The following is a 21064-nucleotide window of genomic DNA, read 5'->3' as shown; positions in this document are numbered from 1 at the left end:
GTATAAAAACAAAATTACTAGTGACATTTATAACATGCTTATATCATTAATACTAAAAATATATTTGTTTTTTCAATGCAAAAGTACAAAGGGATGTAAATGGTAACAAATAAAATTTATTTTATTTAATGAGAATTTCTTCGTTTTGACTTGAGGAAATCTATCGAGTAAAATTAAAAAAATATATATATTCAGAGAGCAAGGAAAGAGTGAATGATATTTAATCATATTGTATAAGAAAATAAGTAAAATGAATACACGTAAGAAATACTTGAAAGGTTGATATTTATCAAAGATTGCCTTAGTTGAGTGTATTACTTTACTAAGTTTTTAAAAATATGATATAAACAAAAAGTATAAATCTCTATTCCATCAGTATAATGGTGGATGAAAATCAAATTAAAAGTTTTGTTATTCAATTTCTTATATCTATTAACTTAAATTCATACCGGGATCATATAAGGCATATAAAAAGTTAGTCTTAGATATGTAGATTTTTATAAGTATTTATGGGATAATCACTTATCAAATGTTTTTCCATAAATATAATAAGTGATTTTTTAACTCGTTAAACATGTTTTCTAAAATTTGTCAAATGCTTAATTTTTTTAAATGTGTTTTGAGCTATAAATGTTTGTTAAAAATATATCATATATTATAAGAAAACAAGTCAAAAGATAAGAGACTGTGCTTCAATGATTGATATTTATTAAGAATTGTCTTAGTCATATTCTTTATGTATTTTAAAATAAGAGATTGATATTTAGTACTAATAATAAAAGTATATTTATTTGTATGTCATTAATGTGACAACAAATACAAATCTATTTGAATGTTTTATTATTATTTTTTTTCATTAATATTATTTTTTTTTCTCGTTAGTGTTTTGAGGGTAACTTCAAAATGAAAGAAATTGGAACATCGAAACATTCGATATTTGACTATTTTAATTATTAAGAAAATAAAATAAAATAAAACCAAAATAGACGATATCAATTTCATCACTCACATGAATTATGTATATAAGACAATTTTGCTTTTATCATAATACGACATAATGATCATCTATAATATAGTCTATTATAGTATATTTTTTCATTTACCCGGGTATCAACATAATATTTAAAATCATGAAACATGCGACAAAAACAGGACAATGAAATAGATGGTATTAGTTTCATTACTCACATGAATGGTACCTGAAATATGATCATACTCTTATCCTAATACGACAAAATTACCATCTAGTGTTTAATGTCTTACATCATCTATTTTTTTTTTCATTTAAATCTTCCTTCCTCGAGTATTTGTTCATTAAATGGAATAACGACATATTATTTAAAATGTGGGAACATGATTTATCCACCAAACCATTCCAATGTATTCAATCCAAAGACAAAAAATATATATATATATATATATATATATATATATTTATTCAATTCTTAGATAAGTGAAATTTATTTATTTTTCTACTGACAAAGTTATTAGATTCATTTTTATTTTTTGTAAATTTGTACTTGTAAATACATTTAACTTTTGTCTTCTTCATGCTAAGGAAAATGAATAACCACGTGAGTGATACTTTGAAATCTATGGAGCAAAAAAACATGGTACATGTGTGATGTGAAATTGTCGAGAATTGCTTTATTAAGATATATATATATTTTTAATAAAAGTAAATATATATATATATAATTAAAAAAAAAGATGGGTTTAATGCAGGGCACTGGATCAAAAGTAATTTATATTTTTGACTCTTGTAAAATCAAAACTCTAAAAAACTTTTGGGGTTGATGGGTATTCGGAGGACCACATTTGTATGCTTCCATGTAATTTTCAAGATGGCTTCGTATAAAACACAAGGAGAAGGTGGTTCAGACAGCACGGATATCATCAGACACATTTTTAAAACACAAACGAAAAAAAAAACACTTTCCCAAATTTTCTCACATAAAAATCGGATTCGGACCAACCAAACCCTAGACAGCTCCATTATCCTCAACTTTATCACAGGTTTCAGCTCCAGATTTTCAAATATTGTAAAATAATGTAAAAATGATACAGTCTCAAGGATCCGAGCATGATCGCTACATCGCTGGGTTCTCAGCAGCGTGAATGCGTCGATCTCATCAAATTTGGGCTCCGATCCTTGTGGATTCGAAGTTTCACAGGCTCGATCTGTAAGTACATGTGTTTTCGGTGTAGGAAGAGTGTTTTGTTTTCAGTTTTGGGCTCTGTTTGATGATCGGTATGGTGTTTTTGAGTTTCTGGTCCTGCTGTTGGTGGATGGATTTGAGGGTGTTTGGTTGCTTAGAATCTGAATGGATTCCGATCATCGTTTCTTGACTGTTTGATCGGGTTGATTTGATTATTTTTTAATTTTTTTGGGGTTTGTTTTGTTAGTGAGACCTCCTATTTTTTTGTTGAAGTTGGAGCATAATCTCCGCTTAGTTCGAAATGGATTCAGCAAAGTTGATATATAGAATATTAGCCATATGTATTGTTTTAGCTACATTAGCTTTTTCGTTAGTGGAAAAAAAAATCAGGTTTTAAATCATGCAACAAAAAATTCTACTTATAAATGTGCAGATATTTTTTTTTGCCAAATATGGTATCTTCTTCTCATTTCTATTGCTTTTACACTACGCTACTATTTCTTTCTTATTTTCTATGATTTTGTATATGCTAGATATTGAGGGAAGCTTCACAAGTTCCCTGATTATTGTTATTATTTGAAATTATATAATCTCATGATGATAAAAAAGAAAAAAGCCTGCGGTCCAGTTTCTCGTGTGGGAAGGCTTTTTCTACGATTTGCCTTTTTTTTGTTGCTTTAAGAGGTTTTATGCTGGTATTCTTCAGATTCGTGGTTACAGCATGTACTTTTGTTTTGTTTTGTAATTTCTTCTTCTTTTCAATTTTTTTTTGGGTTACAGAAGAACTGAAGGCGTATTAGGGGAATGATTGGGATGTGAGTTGCATGGGTTGAGGATGCCAGAGTTGCGAAGTGGACCGCGGAGATCAAAGCGGCTTGATGATCTTCAACCTTCGCCACAACCAGGGGATCAAGCAGAAAATTGGCTTCTGCCTGCTCAAAACAGACCCAGGAGGAGAGTTGGTGGTGGAAGAGGAAGGGGCTGTAATGCTACGCCTCTAGCAAAAGGGCCTTCAGCAGCGATAGCCACAAGGCCAGCGGCTGCCGGTAGAGGCAGGGGCATTAGATTGATAGACTTAGATCCAGAGCCTCCTTGTGAGGTTCATCCAGAAGCTGGTGCTTTAGGTGTTGCAGAGCCTGCTTTTAATCGAGTAGACGCCGTGGCAGATAAAGAAATTGCAATGGAAGGTGGAAGTGCAGAGAAAATTATTGGAGCCGAGGAAGAAGCAAGCACCACTCCTGTCCCAGAGAGGGTAGCCCTTTGTTTACTCATTACTCAATTTGAGTTCCTATGTGATTTTAAAATGTTAAAATTCGAGTCTCAAGATGAGCGAATGTGGGCCTGCTCATTTTAGTAACAAACACCTATTGCCATAAATCTTCCAAAATTGTACCCTCGTCAGGCGACCTGACAATTTATTCCACTCATGAAAAATTGTAGGGTAACAGGTCAAAACTCAAGTTTCATAGATGGTTGTGTTTGAATAGACTGTTGTAAGGGTCCAAGGTTTTGCTTCTACCCTCATTACCCTGATTTCTGAGGGGCTAATGGAGCATTTGTTAAGATTTTTCCTTCACTCGTTCTTCAACACGGATTCTTTCAAAGCATCTAGTTGTTTTCTGTTTTTGGTTCTAGGTACAAGTGGGTAATTCTCCTATATACAAGATAGAAAGGAAGTTAGGTAAGGGTGGTTTTGGTCAAGTGTATGTTGGCAGAAGGGTAAGTGGTGGCACTGAAAGAACGGGACCTGATGCGCTTGAGGTACTATTCAAATTTTTTTAACCATATCAAAGTTTTTCAATGATTAGTCACTTCAGATATGCTATTTAAAGGGATTCTCATAACAGGTAGCATTGAAGTTTGAGCACCGGAATAGCAAAGGATGCAATTATGGCCCTCCTTACGAGTGGCAAGTCTACAAGTAAGACTAATTGTGGTTAAATTTGTTTTAAATTTAAAGGCTTAAATTATCATTTTGATTTTTGTTTTTCTTTCTTTTTCCCCCTTGAAAAGCACTCTAAATGGTTGTTATGGGATTCCCTGGGTTCACTACAAGGGTCGCCAAGGAGATTACTACATTCTGGTGAGTTTTGGTTTGAAATTGTTCATCATCAGGACTTCCAAATTTACACATTGTGCCTGAATTAAATAAAATAAACATGTCAGGTCATGGACATGTTGGGGCCAAGTCTTTGGGATCTTTGGAATTCTGTAGGCCAGACGTAAGAAATAGAATCTCTCTCTCTCTCTCTCTCACACACACACACACACACAAGTGGACATTTTTTTCCTGTTTTTAATTTATTTAAATCCTGTAACAGGATGTCACCAAATATGGTGGCTTGCATTGCAGTAGAGGCAATATCAATTCTCGAGAAGCTTCACATGAAGGGGTGAGTACTATTAATAATTCCATGTTTCACTTTCTCAGAATCATCCTGCCTCTCTTGAGCACTTTCCTCAAAGTGGCTTCTTCATTCTGTTAATTATTGTCATCTTTTTTCTTCCTCAACCAAGGTTTGTGCATGGAGATGTGAAGCCAGAGAACTTTTTACTTGGTCAACCTGGAACTGCTGATGAGAAGAAGCTATTTCTTATTGATCTTGGTTTGGGTATGCCATCCTTCCTCAAGTCTTTCACCTGTTGTGTCATGTCCTCTGCGTGGTGTGAACCATAGTATTGTTTCACCATGTGAAACAATGTGCATGAGTGTTCAGCACTTCTTTTTGGTTACATTTTTGTTCTTTGCCTCTGATATTAAACATTATAGAGCAAATGCTTTTCTATTGTTAGTATTTATTGCCAGTGCAATTAACACATTTTTGTTTCAGCCTCTAAATGGAAAGACACCACATCTGGTCAACATGTTGATTATGATCAGAGGCCTGACATATTCAGGTTTGTGGATTTCTGGATGTTCATAAAAAAAAAAAAAATGCTTTGACCTTTATAATATATTAATCTCCTCTTTTGGCAGGGGAACAATACGGTATGCAAGTGTGCATGCACATTTAGGACGGACAGGAAGTAGAAGGGATGATCTCGAGTCACTAGCTTACACATTAATATTTCTCATTAAAGGAAGATTACCATGGCAGGGCTATCAGGTGATTTTATATTGTTTGTGTCTTTGATCCATTCAGGCTGAGGAAACTTCATCTGATTTTAGTTTTTTCTCATTTGGAATATTACAGGGAGACAACAAGAGTTTCCTTGTTTGTAAGAAAAAGATGGCTACTTCACCAGAGTTGATGTGTTGCTTTTGTCCTGCTCCATTCAAACAGTTCCTTGAAGCTGTTACTAATATGAAATTTGACGAGGAGCCAAATTATCCCAAGCTGATATCTCTTTTTGAGAACCTAATTGAACCTGTACAAACGAGACCGATTAGAATTGATGGAGCTCTTAAGGTTGTTGTGATGTTTCATATTTTTATTTCTTTACTTCAGATCAGATGGTAGGATTCCTTTTCTTTATTGTAATGTCTTCTGCATGACTAGGTTGGGCAAAAGCGGGGAAGATTGCTCATAAATTTGGAAGAAGATGAGCAGCCAAAGAAGAAAGTACGATTAGGTAGCCCTGCGACCCAGTGGATATCAGTTTACAATGCGCGTCGTCCCATGAAGCAGAGGTAAATGGATATGTTCTCAGTCAAAATGGCATTCTTTAATCTGTGATATATGGTTCTGTAATATCCAAACTCCTACATGTGGTTTGTTTTACTCATGGATTGTCTTTTTTCTTTGTTCTTTATTTCCTGTCCATTCTCATGAGACATTTTTCATAAGTTTAATAATCTTCTGGAACTCATAAACTTCCTCAATAAAATTTTTCGAAATAATGTGATGAATGAATTGGTTCTTTATTCAGTTCAGATGAGCCCATTATGTTGTCAGTTTAATAGCTGTTGGTCATTCTAATCTAACTAATTGTGGCATTCATGTTCTGATAAATTATCCTGTGACTAACTGTGACATAATGTTCTGATAACTTATCCTGTTGTTCATCCTGTATATAGGATATCAGGTTTTGGTTTTCAGCATAATTTATTGCATGTCCATTTTAGGTCATATCACAATGGTGTCTGATCAAGTAGAGTTGAGTTTCCAGTCTGTTCTGCCTCATTAAATTTTCATTAAATTCTTTAGATGGAACAAAAACTAGGGTTTTCCTTGTGATATGCCTGGCTCGATGTGAAACAATTATCAGAACAAACCCAATATTGAAAGGTTTACACCTTCTAGATCTCATTTAAAATTTTCCTAAATTCTTCATCTGACTCTTTATTTGTGTTAGAAATGGTGTACACTGTTAAACATCCTTCCTTTTTGGGGTTGCCAAGAGAATTCAAACAATTTCACTAACCTTAGATGAAAATGCTACATAATGATATAGATGGAGAGCTGAATGGAAACAAAGTCTTGATTAAGGAAATTACAAATGGTGTTGCTAGTATATGGTACATGGAATTTTAAGTAGCAAAGGGACTGTTTTTGTTGGCATGTGATTTATTGCAAAAGTAAAATGACAATTATCATGATAGAATAGAAGGATGAGAAGGAATATATATATATTTTTCTTTTGATAAATAAAGAGATTGTATTAAAAAACCACCGAAGCAATGGCTAAAAGTACAAGAAAGAGAAAAGAAAAAGAAGAACGCCCCTCGCTCCCTAGCAAAATGCCAAGGCCCGAAGAGCATCCCTACCCACACCCTTAATGGGAAGCCACCCAACCAACAAAATCAACTAAGGTCGAGGGCCCATCTTTTATAGACCTCTTTGTCTCCGACCAAAGAAAATAAACAAAAGAAGACTTAAGTCTTTGAATTGACAGCTCCTCTTCCTCAAAAGCAACTTTGTTCCTTGTCTTCCAAACCAGGGATATAATTGCGTCTAAAATATGAAATCAGGGTTAATTTGTCTCAAGGGAGGTGTTGTTTAGAACTTGAATGTGAAACTGGTTTTAATTTTGTCTAAGTATGAAATGTGGTGTCTCTGATCTTATCATTTTTCCTTAGGTGGTGAATTTATTTTTGTGTCTGTGTAAAATGTTGCCTGAGGAAGTTCTCAAGTGAGGTATGAAGTGTTGTGGACCTAAAGATTTTTGAACCCTCACAAGTGCTTGAAGAGGGCTTATCTTGTACTGTCTCGTCTAGAAATTAACCCATGTCATGTGTATCCATGGTCAAGACATTCTCCTCAGGAAAAAGATTGAATCTTGAGATTTGGATGTTGGGCTGGACAGAATATGTTAGGCCTAATAAAATGTGTAAGCCAGTAAACATATATATGAAGAGCTTCTTTAGGTTAGCATTAAGAATTTTTATGGTATTTGTAGATATCACTACAATGTAGCAGACTCAAGGCTGCCTCAGCACGTAGAGAAGGGTAATGAAGATGGGTTACATATAAGCTGTGTGGCCTCTTCATCAAATCTTTGGGCCCTTATTATGGATGCGGGAACAGGTTATAGTTCCCAGGTCTATGAACTATCAGCTGTCTTCCTGCATAAGGTTATTTTTTTTCATGTGTTGATTTCTATTATCTTCTGTGAGTGGGTTCATGCATACCTGATACTACTGACCTTTCACTTTTGGATTTTCACCAGGATTGGATTATGGAACAGTGGGAAAAGAATTACTACATCAGCTCAATAGCAGGGGCTGCTAATGGGAGTTCTTTGGTTGTCATGTCTAAAGGTTGGATCACATTCCCATAGATTGTCAAGGCATTTATTCTCTGTGTTTGTCTGTCTGTTTCCTTTTTTGCTTCTCATTTTTTCTCTGCATTTAACTTTCTGGTGATGATAAGGAAACAGCATAAATCTTCTATAAGGTGGCACAATACCAACAAAATAACATACTGCTATTTTTGTGTGTGTATATATATGCACTTGGACTTGGAAGGATACAAGTTCAGAGATGGAGGTTTAAACTCGTTACAGTTAAAGCATAAGTATCATGAGTTCAGAGATGGAGGTTTATTAAGTGGCCTCTGGATTGGCCCTCTTAGGGGCTTTTGAGACCTGCAGGCTTGGCCTGCCATCTTCTGCCCTGCACCACTGACAAAAAGAACCTCTGGTCCAGTTCTGCACCCACTACCACTGCTGTTATCATTGCCTTGTCATCACTCCTCCCTGCTAATCTGTGACGAAAGTGCAAAAATTCTAGAATAGTGCAAATAGCGCAAATCTGAACAAGAAAAACGAACAAATTAGAAGAGGCAATTTTTTTCACAAGGCTCGAGCATCAGTGACAGAAGACTAATTATGTTCTGAATGTGTCCTAGTGCTGACATTTCACCGAGTTGCATAGCTAGAGGCACTTACTCTTTTATTCATGATGCTGATAGTCTCCCTATCTTAATTAATCAGGCTAACACATGAGTCTTATCCAAATTTGATCATGGAATTTAATCTTGTCATGTTGCATATTGTTTTGAGTTGGCCCATGTGTTTATATGGTGTTTTCTGTTTATGTTAGGAACTCCTTATACCCAGCAGTCATACAAAGTGAGTGAATCCTTTCCCTTTAAATGGATTAATAAGAAGTGGAAAGAAGGTTTCCATGTCACATCTATGACTACTGCTGGAAGTCGCTGGGGGGTGGTAATGTCCAGGAACTCTGGATATACTGATCAGGTTACAATTAATATTTTATTATTTTTCTCACTTTAGTAAATGTATGAACAATTTCTTTTAGAAGTAGCTGATATTTATTTCCCCTTTTTACTGGTGTTGCTGATACAAAGGTTGTGGAGCTTGATTTTCTGTATCCAAGTGAAGGAATACACCGGAGATGGGAGTGTGGTTACCGGATTACATCTATGGCTGCAACTAATGACCAAGCAGCTTTCATACTGAGCATACCAAAACGTAAAATGATGGACGAAACTCAAGAAACCCTTCGTACCTCTGCCTTCCCAAGCACCCATGTAAAGGTATGAACACACATTTGTCACTTTTTAACCAAGCAAATTGTTCAATCCCATGAAGATTTATTTCACGGCCTTAGAGAAGAAATCAAGATGATTTAAGTTTTTAAAATCTGCTTTTGCATGATCCACGCTTATCTGTTTCTTTCTCAACTTAAGCAGGGCTCTGAAAAGTTTGAGGTGCTTATTATCAAAGCATTTGTTTTCCTTGTATGAATATTGATACTAGGGAACATGCTTTTTTATGTACTGTTTTGTGGTGGTTTCCCTGTTTTTCTTTTTTCTTTTTAATTTCCTTTTTAACTTTTTTAATTACTGGTTGGTCACTTTGCTGTCTATTTTCTCTTCTTATCTTTTTTTTTTTTTTTTACAGGAAAAATGGTCCAAAAATCTCTACATTGCAGCAATTTGTTATGGGCGAACTGTTTGTTAATTTGTGGATTGTATATTTTTGTGATTTTGGTGGAGAATATATGAAGTAAATTTTGAAAGCCAGGAGGGACTCTGAAGACACTTGGTTTTGGAATGGAGGCCCTGGAAAAGAAAATCCAGGTTGTTGTTTACATGTAGAATCCTGCTCACATGATGACTCTGTAAAATGGAAAAGAAAAAATGGAAGGCAATAGAATCAAGAGAGTTGGAAGGGGCGTGTAGCATGAAACAATCGGAGCCAGTGGTGGCAAAAGGGGTTTGATGAGAAACATATATATTTTGATAGTAATCTGGCAATTGCACCCAACTAATGTTGAACTTGATTACTCCCATTGTGCTTGGAATTATTATTAATGGAAAACCAGATTTTCCATATTTGAATCGACAGAAAATGGATTCTTGAAAATTATGGATAAAAGAGTGGCTACTGCCAGTAGCCTAGTAGGGGTTGGATGTTGTTCATATTTCATAATTATTAGGGCTGTAATTTGGGTGGGTTGGTTGAATTCATGTTAACCTAAATCCAATCTGAATTAAGAAACAATCGACTTGAACTCGATCCAACCCAACCTTTAATTGGAGTATTCAACCCAAATCCAATGTAATCTCATTTTTCTAAATTCGGGTTGGTTGAGTTAAACTTGAGTTGATCATATTGAATTCAACTTAGGTTGATTGGGTTAGACTTGAATTATTTGGGTTTAATGGGTTGTAAGATTCAAAATTCATACGATGGTTTTTAAAAACTTTTTTTTCTATATATTTATATCAAAATTTAAATAATAAATAATATAAAAATTTAAAATAACAATAAAAAAATAAAAATAAACTTATGTATCTTTTTAAAAAAAAAATGAAAAAGTATATGATAGGTTATAATTTGATATTTTTTAATTAAAAAAGAAATTAAATATTATCATATAGAATAATAAATATTATAAAAATATTAAATCAAGTTTGGGTCGGGTTGTCCAAACTTTGACTTGAGACCAATCCAAGTTGAGATCGGGTTAAGAAAACTCAATTCAAGCCTAATCCAAGTAATGAAAATATTTGTTCAAAATCATTTAAATATTAGGTTGGATTTTGGGTTAGGTTGGATCAACTTGTCCAAGTTGCACCCTAATAATTATAATCTTATGTTCAACACCATCTATAACATAAAGACACTTTGACAGGGTGATAAAATTTCATACAATACAATTTGTCAATATATTTTTCATGGATGATAAATAAAATATTTTTGGATTTAACCATATAAAACACAAATTGATTTACCTATAACAACGTGGTTTTCGAAAAAAATTACAGCTTATTGAAATAAAAAATAAATGGATATTTTATTATTTTATATAATTTATAAGATTATAAATGTACATATTAAATTATTAACCAAATACTATGAGGATTGTTGCTTTTAAATTTGACATAATCAAGTGTAGGCTGTATGAAGGAAAAGGGCTTTTGCCATTTTGAGAATTGTAGAAAGTTAAAATATCATTTAAAGGTCAAAAAGTGAATATAGGAAAATAAATTTTTTATTATATTAAAATTTTAAAAATATTATAATTATTATTTATTCTATAAAAAATATTAAACAAGTTTCATTTTTATTTTTATATATATTTTTTATTAAAATTTAACAATATTAAAATTATTCTTGTAATTAATAAAAATATTTTAAAGATATAATTTCTAGCAAAAGGTGAGAGCTACCACAGGGGCATTTTGGAAAAATCGGAAAATGTGGGGTCATTATAGTAATTTAAGCCTTAGATGAAGACCACCACACCCGCTTAAACCCTAAACCTTAGTCACCCGCGCTGCTACTCGCCATCCCCATTTTTCCTCAACTCCTCTCATCTCCTACTTTTGGTTGATCAGTGGACCATGAGACCTCCAAGAGGGAGAGGCGGTGGTTTCAGGGGCCGAGACGGCGGTCGTGGCGGCGGTAGGGGTGGTCGCTTCGGTGGTGGCCGCGGTGGATTTCGCGATGAAGGCCCCCCTTCCGAAGTCGTAGGTTCGTTTTCCGCTTTTCGTTTTGCTCGATAAAATGTAGGAAAATAGAAAGAAAAATGAATAAAATTTCTATTTCTATTTTTATTTTTTATAAATTTTTGGTACTTCCTCTGTTGCCTTTGTTTCTAAAAATCCAACTGTCGTTTCTGTATGTAGAGGTTTCCACATTCCTACATGCTTGTGAGGGTGATGCAGTGACAAAGCTCACAAATGCGAAAATACCCTACTTTAATGCTCCAATTTATCTGCAGAACAAGACCCAGATAGGGAAAGTTGATGAAATCTTCGGCCCCATCAATGAGTCTGTGAGTAGCCAGCCTTCTCCTACATTTTATTCTCTAGTTTTGATTTGTAGATCATGTTTGGTTCAGGGGTTTGATCTAGTTCTTGTTTTATTATGGCAGTATTTCTCTGTTAAAATGATGGAAGGGATCGTGGCCACTTCATATTCATCTGGTGATAAGTTCTTCATTGATCCTGCCAAGCTTTTGCCCTTGGAGAGATTTCTTCCCCAACCCAAGTATGTTTGCTCTTCTTTCGTACGTTTTGTTCTCTAAATTTGTGTATCCCTTTGACATAGCTTGGGTTACAACTGATGAGATTCCCTTGTGTGAAATCTATATTTTTATCATGCTACATTATTCTCTCCCCTAGTATGATCAAAGTGGGCATATGAGATTGAATTTTTTCTGAGTTAGTTGACTTAAAAAGTCTCCAAATGCCAGTATTTTCATAGTTTAACTCAGAAAATTACTTGTTGCATACCCTTTTCTTCTTGATTTGTAATTATGATATACTGTTTGGTGACTTCAAAGCTCTATATGACTGCCGCAAATTTTGTGGTCAAGAACCTAATATATGATTTGGCTTAATGGAATAGCTCAAATAATGTGCTTTCTTCCTTTTTCTTCCTCGTTTCTTTCTTTTGGTATGTGTATTAGGATGTAATTGTTTAGCAAGGACCTTCCTCAACATAAGAGAGAGACATAACATGCTATTTTTATAGTAGAACTTTGATTATGTATGGGATGGCTGCATAGGGCTGATCTGCTCAGTCTCTCTCATAAATCTGGCTGGGGATTCAGTTTTAGGTTCATGGGATACAGCAAGGCCCAAGTTTACAGTCTTAGTTGATTTTATGTTAGCATGAGCTGGAAAATTTAGCTTGTTTGAATTAACCCATTTTTCTTAGTGCATGTGAGTAAGGTTTTAGTGATAGAATTGAAAATGGTGCTGTTTAGCTATAGATGGCATTATACATCTGTACCAATCAAACTTTGTCATTTCTGGAGAATTAGAACACATCCCATTTTGCTCTAACCTAACTGCAGTCCAGTTACTTGCAGTAATGAGTATGATTCACGGAATATGCTGAATTTGGCCCTTCAGATTTTTTGGGCTTTTATTCAGCGCTAAAATTTTATTTACATTGTTTCCCAGTACTCTAACCGACTGGAATGTCTTGTTGTTTCGAATTGAAGTGTGATGTGGGATTATCTTGCAGGGGACATCCACAAGCTGCTTTTAGGGGTGGTCGCGGTGGAGGCAGAGGTGGTGGTAGGGGTGGTGGCCGTGGAGGTGGTGGCTTTCGAGGAAGGGGTGGACCTAGGGGTGGCAGAGGTCCTCCTAGAGGTGGTCGTGGTGGTGGCTTCAGAGGCAGAGGCAGATCATAGAACAGCTTTTGTGTAACAGTTTGTAGTGCTCTTCTTCTTGTAATCGAGTTGTCATTCCAAGATGCATTGGGTACACAAGAATTTCAATTTGAATGCTGACGTTAAATTGACTTGTGTTTGTTAATCGAATTAGTTTTCTGTTGGCTTGTTTGTGACCACATTCTATGGTTATAATGTGGGTTTAGTTCTACCAGATCATCTGAAAATGGTGGCTAGATTCCAGGAAATTGTGGTTAATCAACTTCTGGTTTTGGATAAAGCATTTTGTGCAGTTAAATGTAACCAAAAGTTGGAAGCAGTTTACACTGAATAGGCCATTTATGAAAGTGAAGCTTTCACAAGGTCGCTTCCAGCCCAATCAACCCACTCTGCCCATTGAGTAGAGTATTTTGTCCTCTCAGCAATTACTGCCCAAATCGAGAGAAATGGTATTAGGAGTGTGTTTAGTAGTGATTTTAAAAAGCGTTTATATCATTTTTAATATTTAAAAGATAAAAATTTTCAAGTGTTATTTTCTGAAATAAAATCACTGTCAAACACACTCTAAGAATTATTGAAATCATTTTATTTAGGAAGTGAAATGAGTTGTTGCTTAAGGATGCAAATGAACTCATAATGGATAAAAATTGTGCAACCTATATATCCTTAAATAGGAGATGATGATTAAACCTTATGAAATTGTCGATACAGCTAATAAGATTAAAACCCATAAAGGGAATGACAAAACCATTGCTGAACTAGTTAAAATGCAACAGGCATATCAAACACGGACAAGAATGAGGGACTCTTGTCCCAAAGGAGACTCCCTCATCTTTATTCAGATAGCTACCCTCTTAGGCTTCCCAACCCCTAAGGACGGTTGCCCTGGCAACACGGTTAACTCCAAGGGTGAATGCTCCCATGCGCAGATCGCAATTGTGGGTTCTGCACATCTCCTTCACATCTTTGAACCCTCTGGTCATGTACGTCCGCAGTTCATTGTTTACTTTCTCCTCATCCCACATGAAACCTTGAATGTTCTGCAAGTCACAAAACCACTGAGTTTTACTACCATGCAAATGTGTGCACATTCATTGTCAGTTTTTATAAAATTCAACATTCATTACAGCTCTAGCATCACATTCTTTTTCCTGATTTTTGGTTTGTTCGTGGTAAGAAACTGCAGGAGAAAATTCTCAATAAATGGTTGAAATGCCTACTCTTAACACTGCTATTTTCTATGGCATGTAGCTGTGAGGAAAACTTGCTAATATAGAAGAGAGGGAAGTATGATACCTGAACCCACTCAAAATAACTGACAGTGACTCCCCCCGAGTTTGCATATATGTCTGGAAGAATGACAACACCTTTCTTTGATAGGATCTGCAAGAGAATACAACAGTTATGGCATTGCAGTTTTTTTTTTTTTTTTCAGAACTCTAAATTTCAAAGTTTGCACTAACCTCATCTGCTTCAGGGTCTGTTGGATGGTTGGCTGCTTCAATAATAAATTTGGCTTTAATTTCATTTGCATTTTCCCTACAAACGGACCAAAAGAACAACATTTAGTTATGAATCTTATGATTAAGCATCATGAGCTAAAACCTAGGATGGTTGACTATTTTGTTGCAATGCCCAAATCCAAAAGGAACTGAAGAATTTTAAAGTAATAGGAAAACTTTGAAGGTTGTTTAAAATGATCAAAATTTGGCCTTCAGTGTTAGGTTAGGAACTGAATTGATGATGATAAACCGAGTTAGTTATCTCTTTCATAAAAAGCATTGCATAATGTACTGGATTTGGAGGTATCCTTATAAGGAAAATAAGAAAAGAAAGAGCGAGAAAATCATCACTACTCTCTTGGTTATTGGTGATCAAAGCGTATAGGGATTGAATGTGGTTTGACAATTTTAGAAGTTGGATATGTTACTTCTAGAGTACTAGCTTGTTTCTGTTCCCTTTGTCTGTCATTTTATTCTTCTGTTTGAAGGAAAATGTTTTATTTACGATATCTTACATATTAAGATAAAGATCTATTAATTTCTGAATTGCAATAAAAATTATAACAAAGAACAAGAAGAACAGTGAACTTCAACAAAACAGATGCTGGTGAGAAGAACCTGTTGATCACACCCCCAAGGGCTGCTGGGATGAGGACGTCACAATCTTCAACCAATATCGACTTTGGATCTATTGGATCTGCCCCATTGAAACCTTTGACTCCACGGTGTTCCACAGAATGCTTGAGGAGGCTTGGAATGTCAATTCCTTTGCTATTCTTAATGGCTCCAGTAATGTCACTTACAGCAACAATCTTTCCACCATGTTCACTGATGAGTTGGGCAGCCCAGGAACCCACATTCCCAAACCCCTGGGATAAAAAAGATCCATTAATAATGGAAAAAGCTTATAAATAAATGATTTATTTATCCAGTTTATCAAGTTTTTCTCCCTTACATCCATTGTTCTATAATAGTGGCCCTGGAAGTGTGATAATATGTGGTAGTTTCCATGAGTTATTATTCAAAAGGTACCATATCTCAATTTTTTTTGACTGCATAACCATTCACTCAAATTGCATAAAGATCAAATATGGCATTACTAATATAAAAGGTCACCTGTACAACAAACCGTTGTCCGGCAATGCTCTTCCCATGTTCATGAAGAAGGGCCTCTGTTGCAAAGAGTACTCCCCTTCCTGTAGCTGCATCTCTGCCCAGAGATCCACCGAGATCCTAATTTAAAGAATTTATCACTGTCAAATTATAGAAACAAACAGAATCCAAGGCAGCAATATACATCATGGTGATTTCAATATAGGATATGCCAAAGAATCGATGTATGGTACTTGAATCAGCAGAAATTTACATCTACAGGAAATTAAACCTACAATTATGGTATAAACCTGTACTTTTCAACCCATCATAAGAGTGCTATATACTCACAATAGGCTTTCCAGTCACCACAGCAGGTGAGTAGCCATGAAATTTCGAGTACTCATCTAGTATCCATGCCATGGTCTGTTCAACAACACAAGAACCAGAAACAAAAGCCACAGTTAGTCCAAATATGGTTGAACATTCAAACCAAAGATACCATAACTTTTTTTTTTTTCTTCTTTTGATAGGTAACAATTATTTATTTTTTATTTTCTGTCCCTGGATGTTGATACACATGTTTCTTGGTAAAGATAACTAGCATGATAAAACCAGCACTCAAACAACTAGTGAAACTAAATAACTATCTTTTATTTAAATCTTCCATACTCAAACCTGTGAGTTTGTTCCCATATCAGGTGCTGGAACATCTGTGGAGACCCCAATTAGATCATGTATCTTTTGGGTGAAGACTCTTGTCAGTCGCTCTAGCTCAGACAAGCTTAGCTCCCCTGGATTACATCCTATCCCTCCTTTGGCCCCACCGTATGGAATATTTGCTACTGCTGTCTTCCATGTCATTAGTTGTGCCAAAGCATTTACCTCATCTGGGTCAACCTACAAAAGCTATGCGATCATCCAAACTGAAACTGCAATAGCACAAATCTGTTCCCAAGCTGGAGAGTAGATTTAATTTAAAGCTACATGAAAACCCTGGAGAACAGAATTAACCTAACAAGTTACTCAAACTTCCCATAAATTTTTGTCACAAAAAGATGAGCATTTTCTTTTCAAATTTATGAATTGGAGAAATCGGATGTTTAAGAAAAAAAAAAAAGTATAAGTTGTAGCCATGTTGAAATGCCATATACGTTTGGGAGGAGAGGAAATCCAGGTATAGTTATATCTAAAAGGTCAGTCCAAGCATGAGAATAACTATTGTTTTCCCCCTTTTTAAAATATTTCAGATGCTTGAGTGTAAACAACCTCTGGGTGGTATCTGATCCCTCCCTTCATGGGGCCTCTAGCGTTGTCATGTTGAACCCTGAATCCAACAAATGATGCCAAAGTACCATCGTCTTTGGGTATGGTGCACTCAACCTGCAATTTTGTTCAAAAGAAGTGAAAAGAGCATAGTCAAAAAATGGTAAATCATTCGGTTATCATGGATGAGAAAACTGAGCATATCATTAGAAACCACAACTTGTACAAGCAACATACCTCAAATAAACCAGAATTGATCAATAAGACCTAGGAATCAAATAAAAATCTCTCCATAGTCGAGATTTTCCAGAAGAATATGGGGCGACATGCCATAAGAGAATCAAGTTTATATAAATGATAAAATGGTTTAAATTTTAATTTAATTGACAGATTGAGTAGACAACTCAAATTTGGAGGACTAAAAGAGCTGAATATTGGATGGTTGCATTTAACTTCTTGTGTTGCATAAAGTTCAGTGTTGAAGACTTGTCTGAGATGTGAAAACTGGGAGTTTCAAAACGACCCATATTGCCCCCATTGACCGTACAAAAGAAATGAAATATTAAAAAAAATGACGTCCAAGAGGAAGAAGCTCAAAGTAACACACAGGACAGAGTCAGCAAATTTAGAATGGATAGCTATTCTGTTCATCCTTCTAAAATTTTGGGAGATGCTATTTCTCTTCAAAGTTTTTGGAGAACCTCTGAATGACCCAGCTAATCCCCCTTTAACTTTTACTCCCCAAAATGGAATCGCCTTTTAAATTGTTTGGGAAAGATCACTACAAAATCAGTTCAAGCAGTGGCTCCAAAGGATGGGGAAAAAAATTCATTAAAACAATGATTTCCAAGATTTCTCTGCTGACAGTTCAACAACATTTACAAAATTAGAAATCAGGAAAAAAAAAAAAGAGTCATTCTGACCTTGATTTCCCTAAACGGGATGAGTAAACTCTTTTCAAGCTTTGAGTCCAACCCCAAAAGGCGAGCTGCCAGCTTAAAGTTTCGGTTGGTTGCCACCAATGCATTCATGGTTGGTCTTGGAACTGTGTAAAGACCTAAATTCAGATCAGATCTCTCTCTTTTCAACTCCAAAATGAGAAAAATAGATCAATCTTAGCCAATTCTTTTATGCTAAAGTAAGCAGTAAGGCAGTTTCGTATCACTAGATGAACAGTTTCTGAGTGAGGACCACCAACTGAAAGTCAAACACAATAAGATATAATAAGGGAAGATGATCCCATAAATATAAACCTCATTCACATCCTTCAGTGACAAGGAAGCAAACCCATTAGGTAATAATGTCATCAATCTCTGTAATAAGCTGAGATTGATGACATTATATGAGCATTTTGTTGTGGGGCAGCAAAATTTCAGAAGCAAAAACACCCTGAATCGAGTTTCCTTTTCCCGTTTTGTATGAGGGCAACATTAAACAGTACCAATTCCTCAAGAAACACACAATTTGATGGTTAATTGTCCTATTCGTGGGATGGTCCATGTTGTTAAAAGTCCAAGAATGAAGAATCCCATATGAGAATTACTTGGATTTCCAAAATCAAAGCAGATCTGCTGTAAATCTCATCTATATATTTGACTAGTTTTCACTTACAATTTTTCTCCAAATCCTGATATCCAGATATCTTCTAAGAAGTGTAAATATATATAAATAACAATTGGGTTATGGACCCATGAAGTGTTTCCATGATAGGATAAGATGAAAAACTCCCTCATAATTTATTTCTTCAATTACACGGTCACTGCTTTCAAATCATTTATTCTTTATTTAAAACAAAACACAAATAAATAAAGAGAAATTATTTTTGAAAAGTGACCCATTGAGTCCATGGACCTGTGCTAGACCCCACCAGATCACACCATCATCTGGCGGGTCCATGGCATGTGGACGGTCCAGGGTCTCCAGAGTCCTCCAAACTACCATGACTAAGGACCAAATGAAACAAAAGCCAACAATCACAGCGGAAAGAATGGGTTCTGTTTTTCAGAAGCAAAAACACTTCGTTTTCAGAAAACGAAGCAATCAGAAACAAAGGAAACAGAGACAGAAATGATACCGAAAATTGGAGAGAAGTCCGGAGGCTGAGAGAGATAATCTAACCCAATCCAAATCCAAATCCAAATCCGACTCCGACTCCGAATCCAGAGACAGAGTATATTTATATATAGATTACAGAGTGAAAAACCCAGCAGCAGAATCAGAATCAGTTCCACAGAACCCCACCAAATTATCTCCAAATCCCTGCAACCAAACCCAAAATTTGATGGGATTTATAAATAAAGAAAAGTGAATGAATCAAACCAAATAGGCAATAGGTTCAAATTTGAGAGAGAAGAATATGATGCCCTGTCTGCTGAGGTCTCAGTATAAACGCACCTTCCATTAACCCACCACCGTCATGGAATCACAAATCTGTCCGTGAATCCGACGCGACCTCCACCTTCTCAAATCATCATCATTGATTAGGGATTTGGGTCACCATATCTGTGTATTCTCATATGCATGATATCTATATCTGTATCTGTATATATATAGAGAAGACTCATAGTCATACCAGTGACCAATCTCCCTCCTACTCTCTTAACAAACTAATTGAGAATTATTTGCTTCACTGATTCTTTTTCTTTGAGAATTATTTCCACTTTTCACTTTCACTTTCTCAGTTGGATGATCATACACCCATGACCCACTTCTTTGAATAGACTGAGACCCCAAGTATTTACATGTTCCACGTCTTATTTTTCCAATTAAGAAATGAACCCAAGAGCCAACAGCAACCAGGTTTAAAGAAGAAACCCATGATGTAGATTCCTGAGTAGGCTCTGTTTTTGTCGTCTTTGCGTTTATCAAAAAACAACAAAATTCAAATGGAGCGTAATGAAAACACCCAGAAAATTTTACGGGTTGTTATGATTGAGGTACAGGGTACACCCAGAGTTTGAAATGAACTTGTGGGTCAAGTTCATTATGGGGTCTTTTTTACGGAAACAAGATAAGGGCATTGACTGAATCCGTACAGTTTCACACAAATCTTAGTGGTTGTTGGTCACACAAGTCTCTCCTCCATGCACATATTCTGAAACAAAGAAAATGATAGAATTCAAATGGATGTGGGATGGCAAGTTTGCATATCAGAATTCAGAATAGTGAGCCCGAAACAGGAAAACTAAAAGCCCTTACTTTACGGACCAAAAAGTTTTTTCCAGGAAACCCAGATTTAGGATGATGATTTTGATGCATCAATGGACTTATAATTACATGACCTGTTTGGTTCTATGCATTATGTCATCGAAATGCTGGTAATGTATCAGTAAAATGCGCCGTACTCTTCACATGCTTGTCCTTTTAATCATACTCAAAAAGTTTCAATCCCTTGTCTTTTGTTATCAATTTCCTCATCAATTTTGCTCAGGTTTTAGAATATTTTTTCCCTTTTTCACAGCTTTCCCCCACTTTTAAATTTGGAAATAATATTATATGGGTATTAGAAGTAAAAAAAAAAAGTACTGAAAAGTTGAGTCATTTATAAAGCATTTTCAATTGACTTACTAACTTTGTGGGCAACTAAAGAAACATTTCAATAAAGAAAGAAGGTTAGGAATCTCATGTCAATTAAAGAATGGAAAACAAAGGAGGTATAGAAAAACAGTGCATATTCAAAGAGCTCCCCCTGCAAATATAGTAGTTTTGAAGTTGCTGAACATAATTATCCAAAAATTAATTAGTTGAGAGTTTGTTTAGAGTCTGGTGAGAAATTCAAAAACTTTCATTGGGTGTCATATTCCCAGCCTCCAAACAGTGGTTTGATCCCTGGAATCCTCTTTGTCCTGGAATCCTCTTTGTGTCAATGACAGGAAGAATCAAAAGAGGGAATAAGGTTTGATATAAAAAACTTATCACGTCGTATTCCTCCATGCAACACAGGAAACCCTTTACTCCATCGTATCAGAAAGATGCTGGAAAGCAGTTGTTAGAATAAAATTATGGGC

The 21064-nt window shown here is 35.5% G+C and overlaps 3 protein-coding genes across 5 annotated transcripts; 2 read left to right on the top strand and 1 right to left on the bottom strand.

Annotated features, from left to right (window-relative positions):
* The first annotated feature begins 1880 nt into the window (after window positions 1-1880).
* Window positions 1881-9907, top strand: LOC117920316 (casein kinase 1-like protein HD16). The gene is made up of 17 exons (XM_034837761.1): window positions 1881-2183; window positions 2940-3411; window positions 3795-3920; window positions 4007-4080; window positions 4173-4242; window positions 4326-4381; window positions 4481-4552; window positions 4677-4771; window positions 4991-5057; window positions 5137-5266; window positions 5354-5569; window positions 5660-5790; window positions 7500-7674; window positions 7770-7860; window positions 8644-8801; window positions 8912-9100; window positions 9468-9907. Exons 2-17 carry the CDS (start codon window positions 2995-2997, stop codon window positions 9525-9527), a joined length of 2127 nt encoding a protein of 708 aa, XP_034693652.1. The 5' UTR covers window positions 1881-2183; window positions 2940-2994; the 3' UTR covers window positions 9528-9907.
* Window positions 9908-11342: 1435 nt separating this feature from the next.
* On the top strand, window positions 11343-13411 carry LOC117920502 (putative H/ACA ribonucleoprotein complex subunit 1-like protein 1). The gene is made up of 4 exons (XM_034838079.1): window positions 11343-11546; window positions 11702-11850; window positions 11950-12065; window positions 13050-13411. The coding sequence occupies exons 1-4, from the start codon at window positions 11417-11419 to the stop codon at window positions 13216-13218; spliced, it is 564 nt and encodes a 187-aa protein (XP_034693970.1). The 5' UTR covers window positions 11343-11416; the 3' UTR covers window positions 13219-13411.
* A 425-nt stretch (window positions 13412-13836) lies between these two features.
* Window positions 13837-19660, bottom strand: LOC117920501 (glutamate dehydrogenase 1). 3 transcript variants are annotated; one of them, XM_034838076.1, is made up of 11 exons: window positions 19452-19660; window positions 19132-19316; window positions 17981-18254; window positions 17061-17174; window positions 16470-16691; window positions 16143-16217; window positions 15816-15932; window positions 15318-15568; window positions 14661-14736; window positions 14494-14580; window positions 13837-14237 (listed from the first exon to the last, which is right to left on the bottom strand). In XM_034838076.1, exons 3-11 carry the CDS (start codon window positions 18086-18088, stop codon window positions 14052-14054), a joined length of 1236 nt encoding a protein of 411 aa, XP_034693967.1. In that variant the 5' UTR covers window positions 18089-18254; window positions 19132-19316; window positions 19452-19660; the 3' UTR covers window positions 13837-14051. The 3 variants fall into 3 exon arrangements, with proteins under 3 accessions (XP_034693967.1, XP_034693969.1, XP_034693968.1); XM_034838078.1 differs by having other exon boundaries at window positions 17981-18114; XM_034838077.1 differs by having other exon boundaries at window positions 17981-18102; window positions 19452-19659.
* Between the last annotated feature and the right edge of the window lie 1404 nt (window positions 19661-21064).

This window comes from Vitis riparia, chromosome 8, assembly GCF_004353265.1.
Source record: "Vitis riparia cultivar Riparia Gloire de Montpellier isolate 1030 chromosome 8, EGFV_Vit.rip_1.0, whole genome shotgun sequence".
Classification (NCBI taxonomy): Eukaryota; Viridiplantae; Streptophyta; class Magnoliopsida; order Vitales; family Vitaceae; genus Vitis; species Vitis riparia.
The sequence above is the reverse complement of the archived record's forward strand: the minus strand, read 5'-3'. Positions and strand labels throughout refer to the sequence as shown.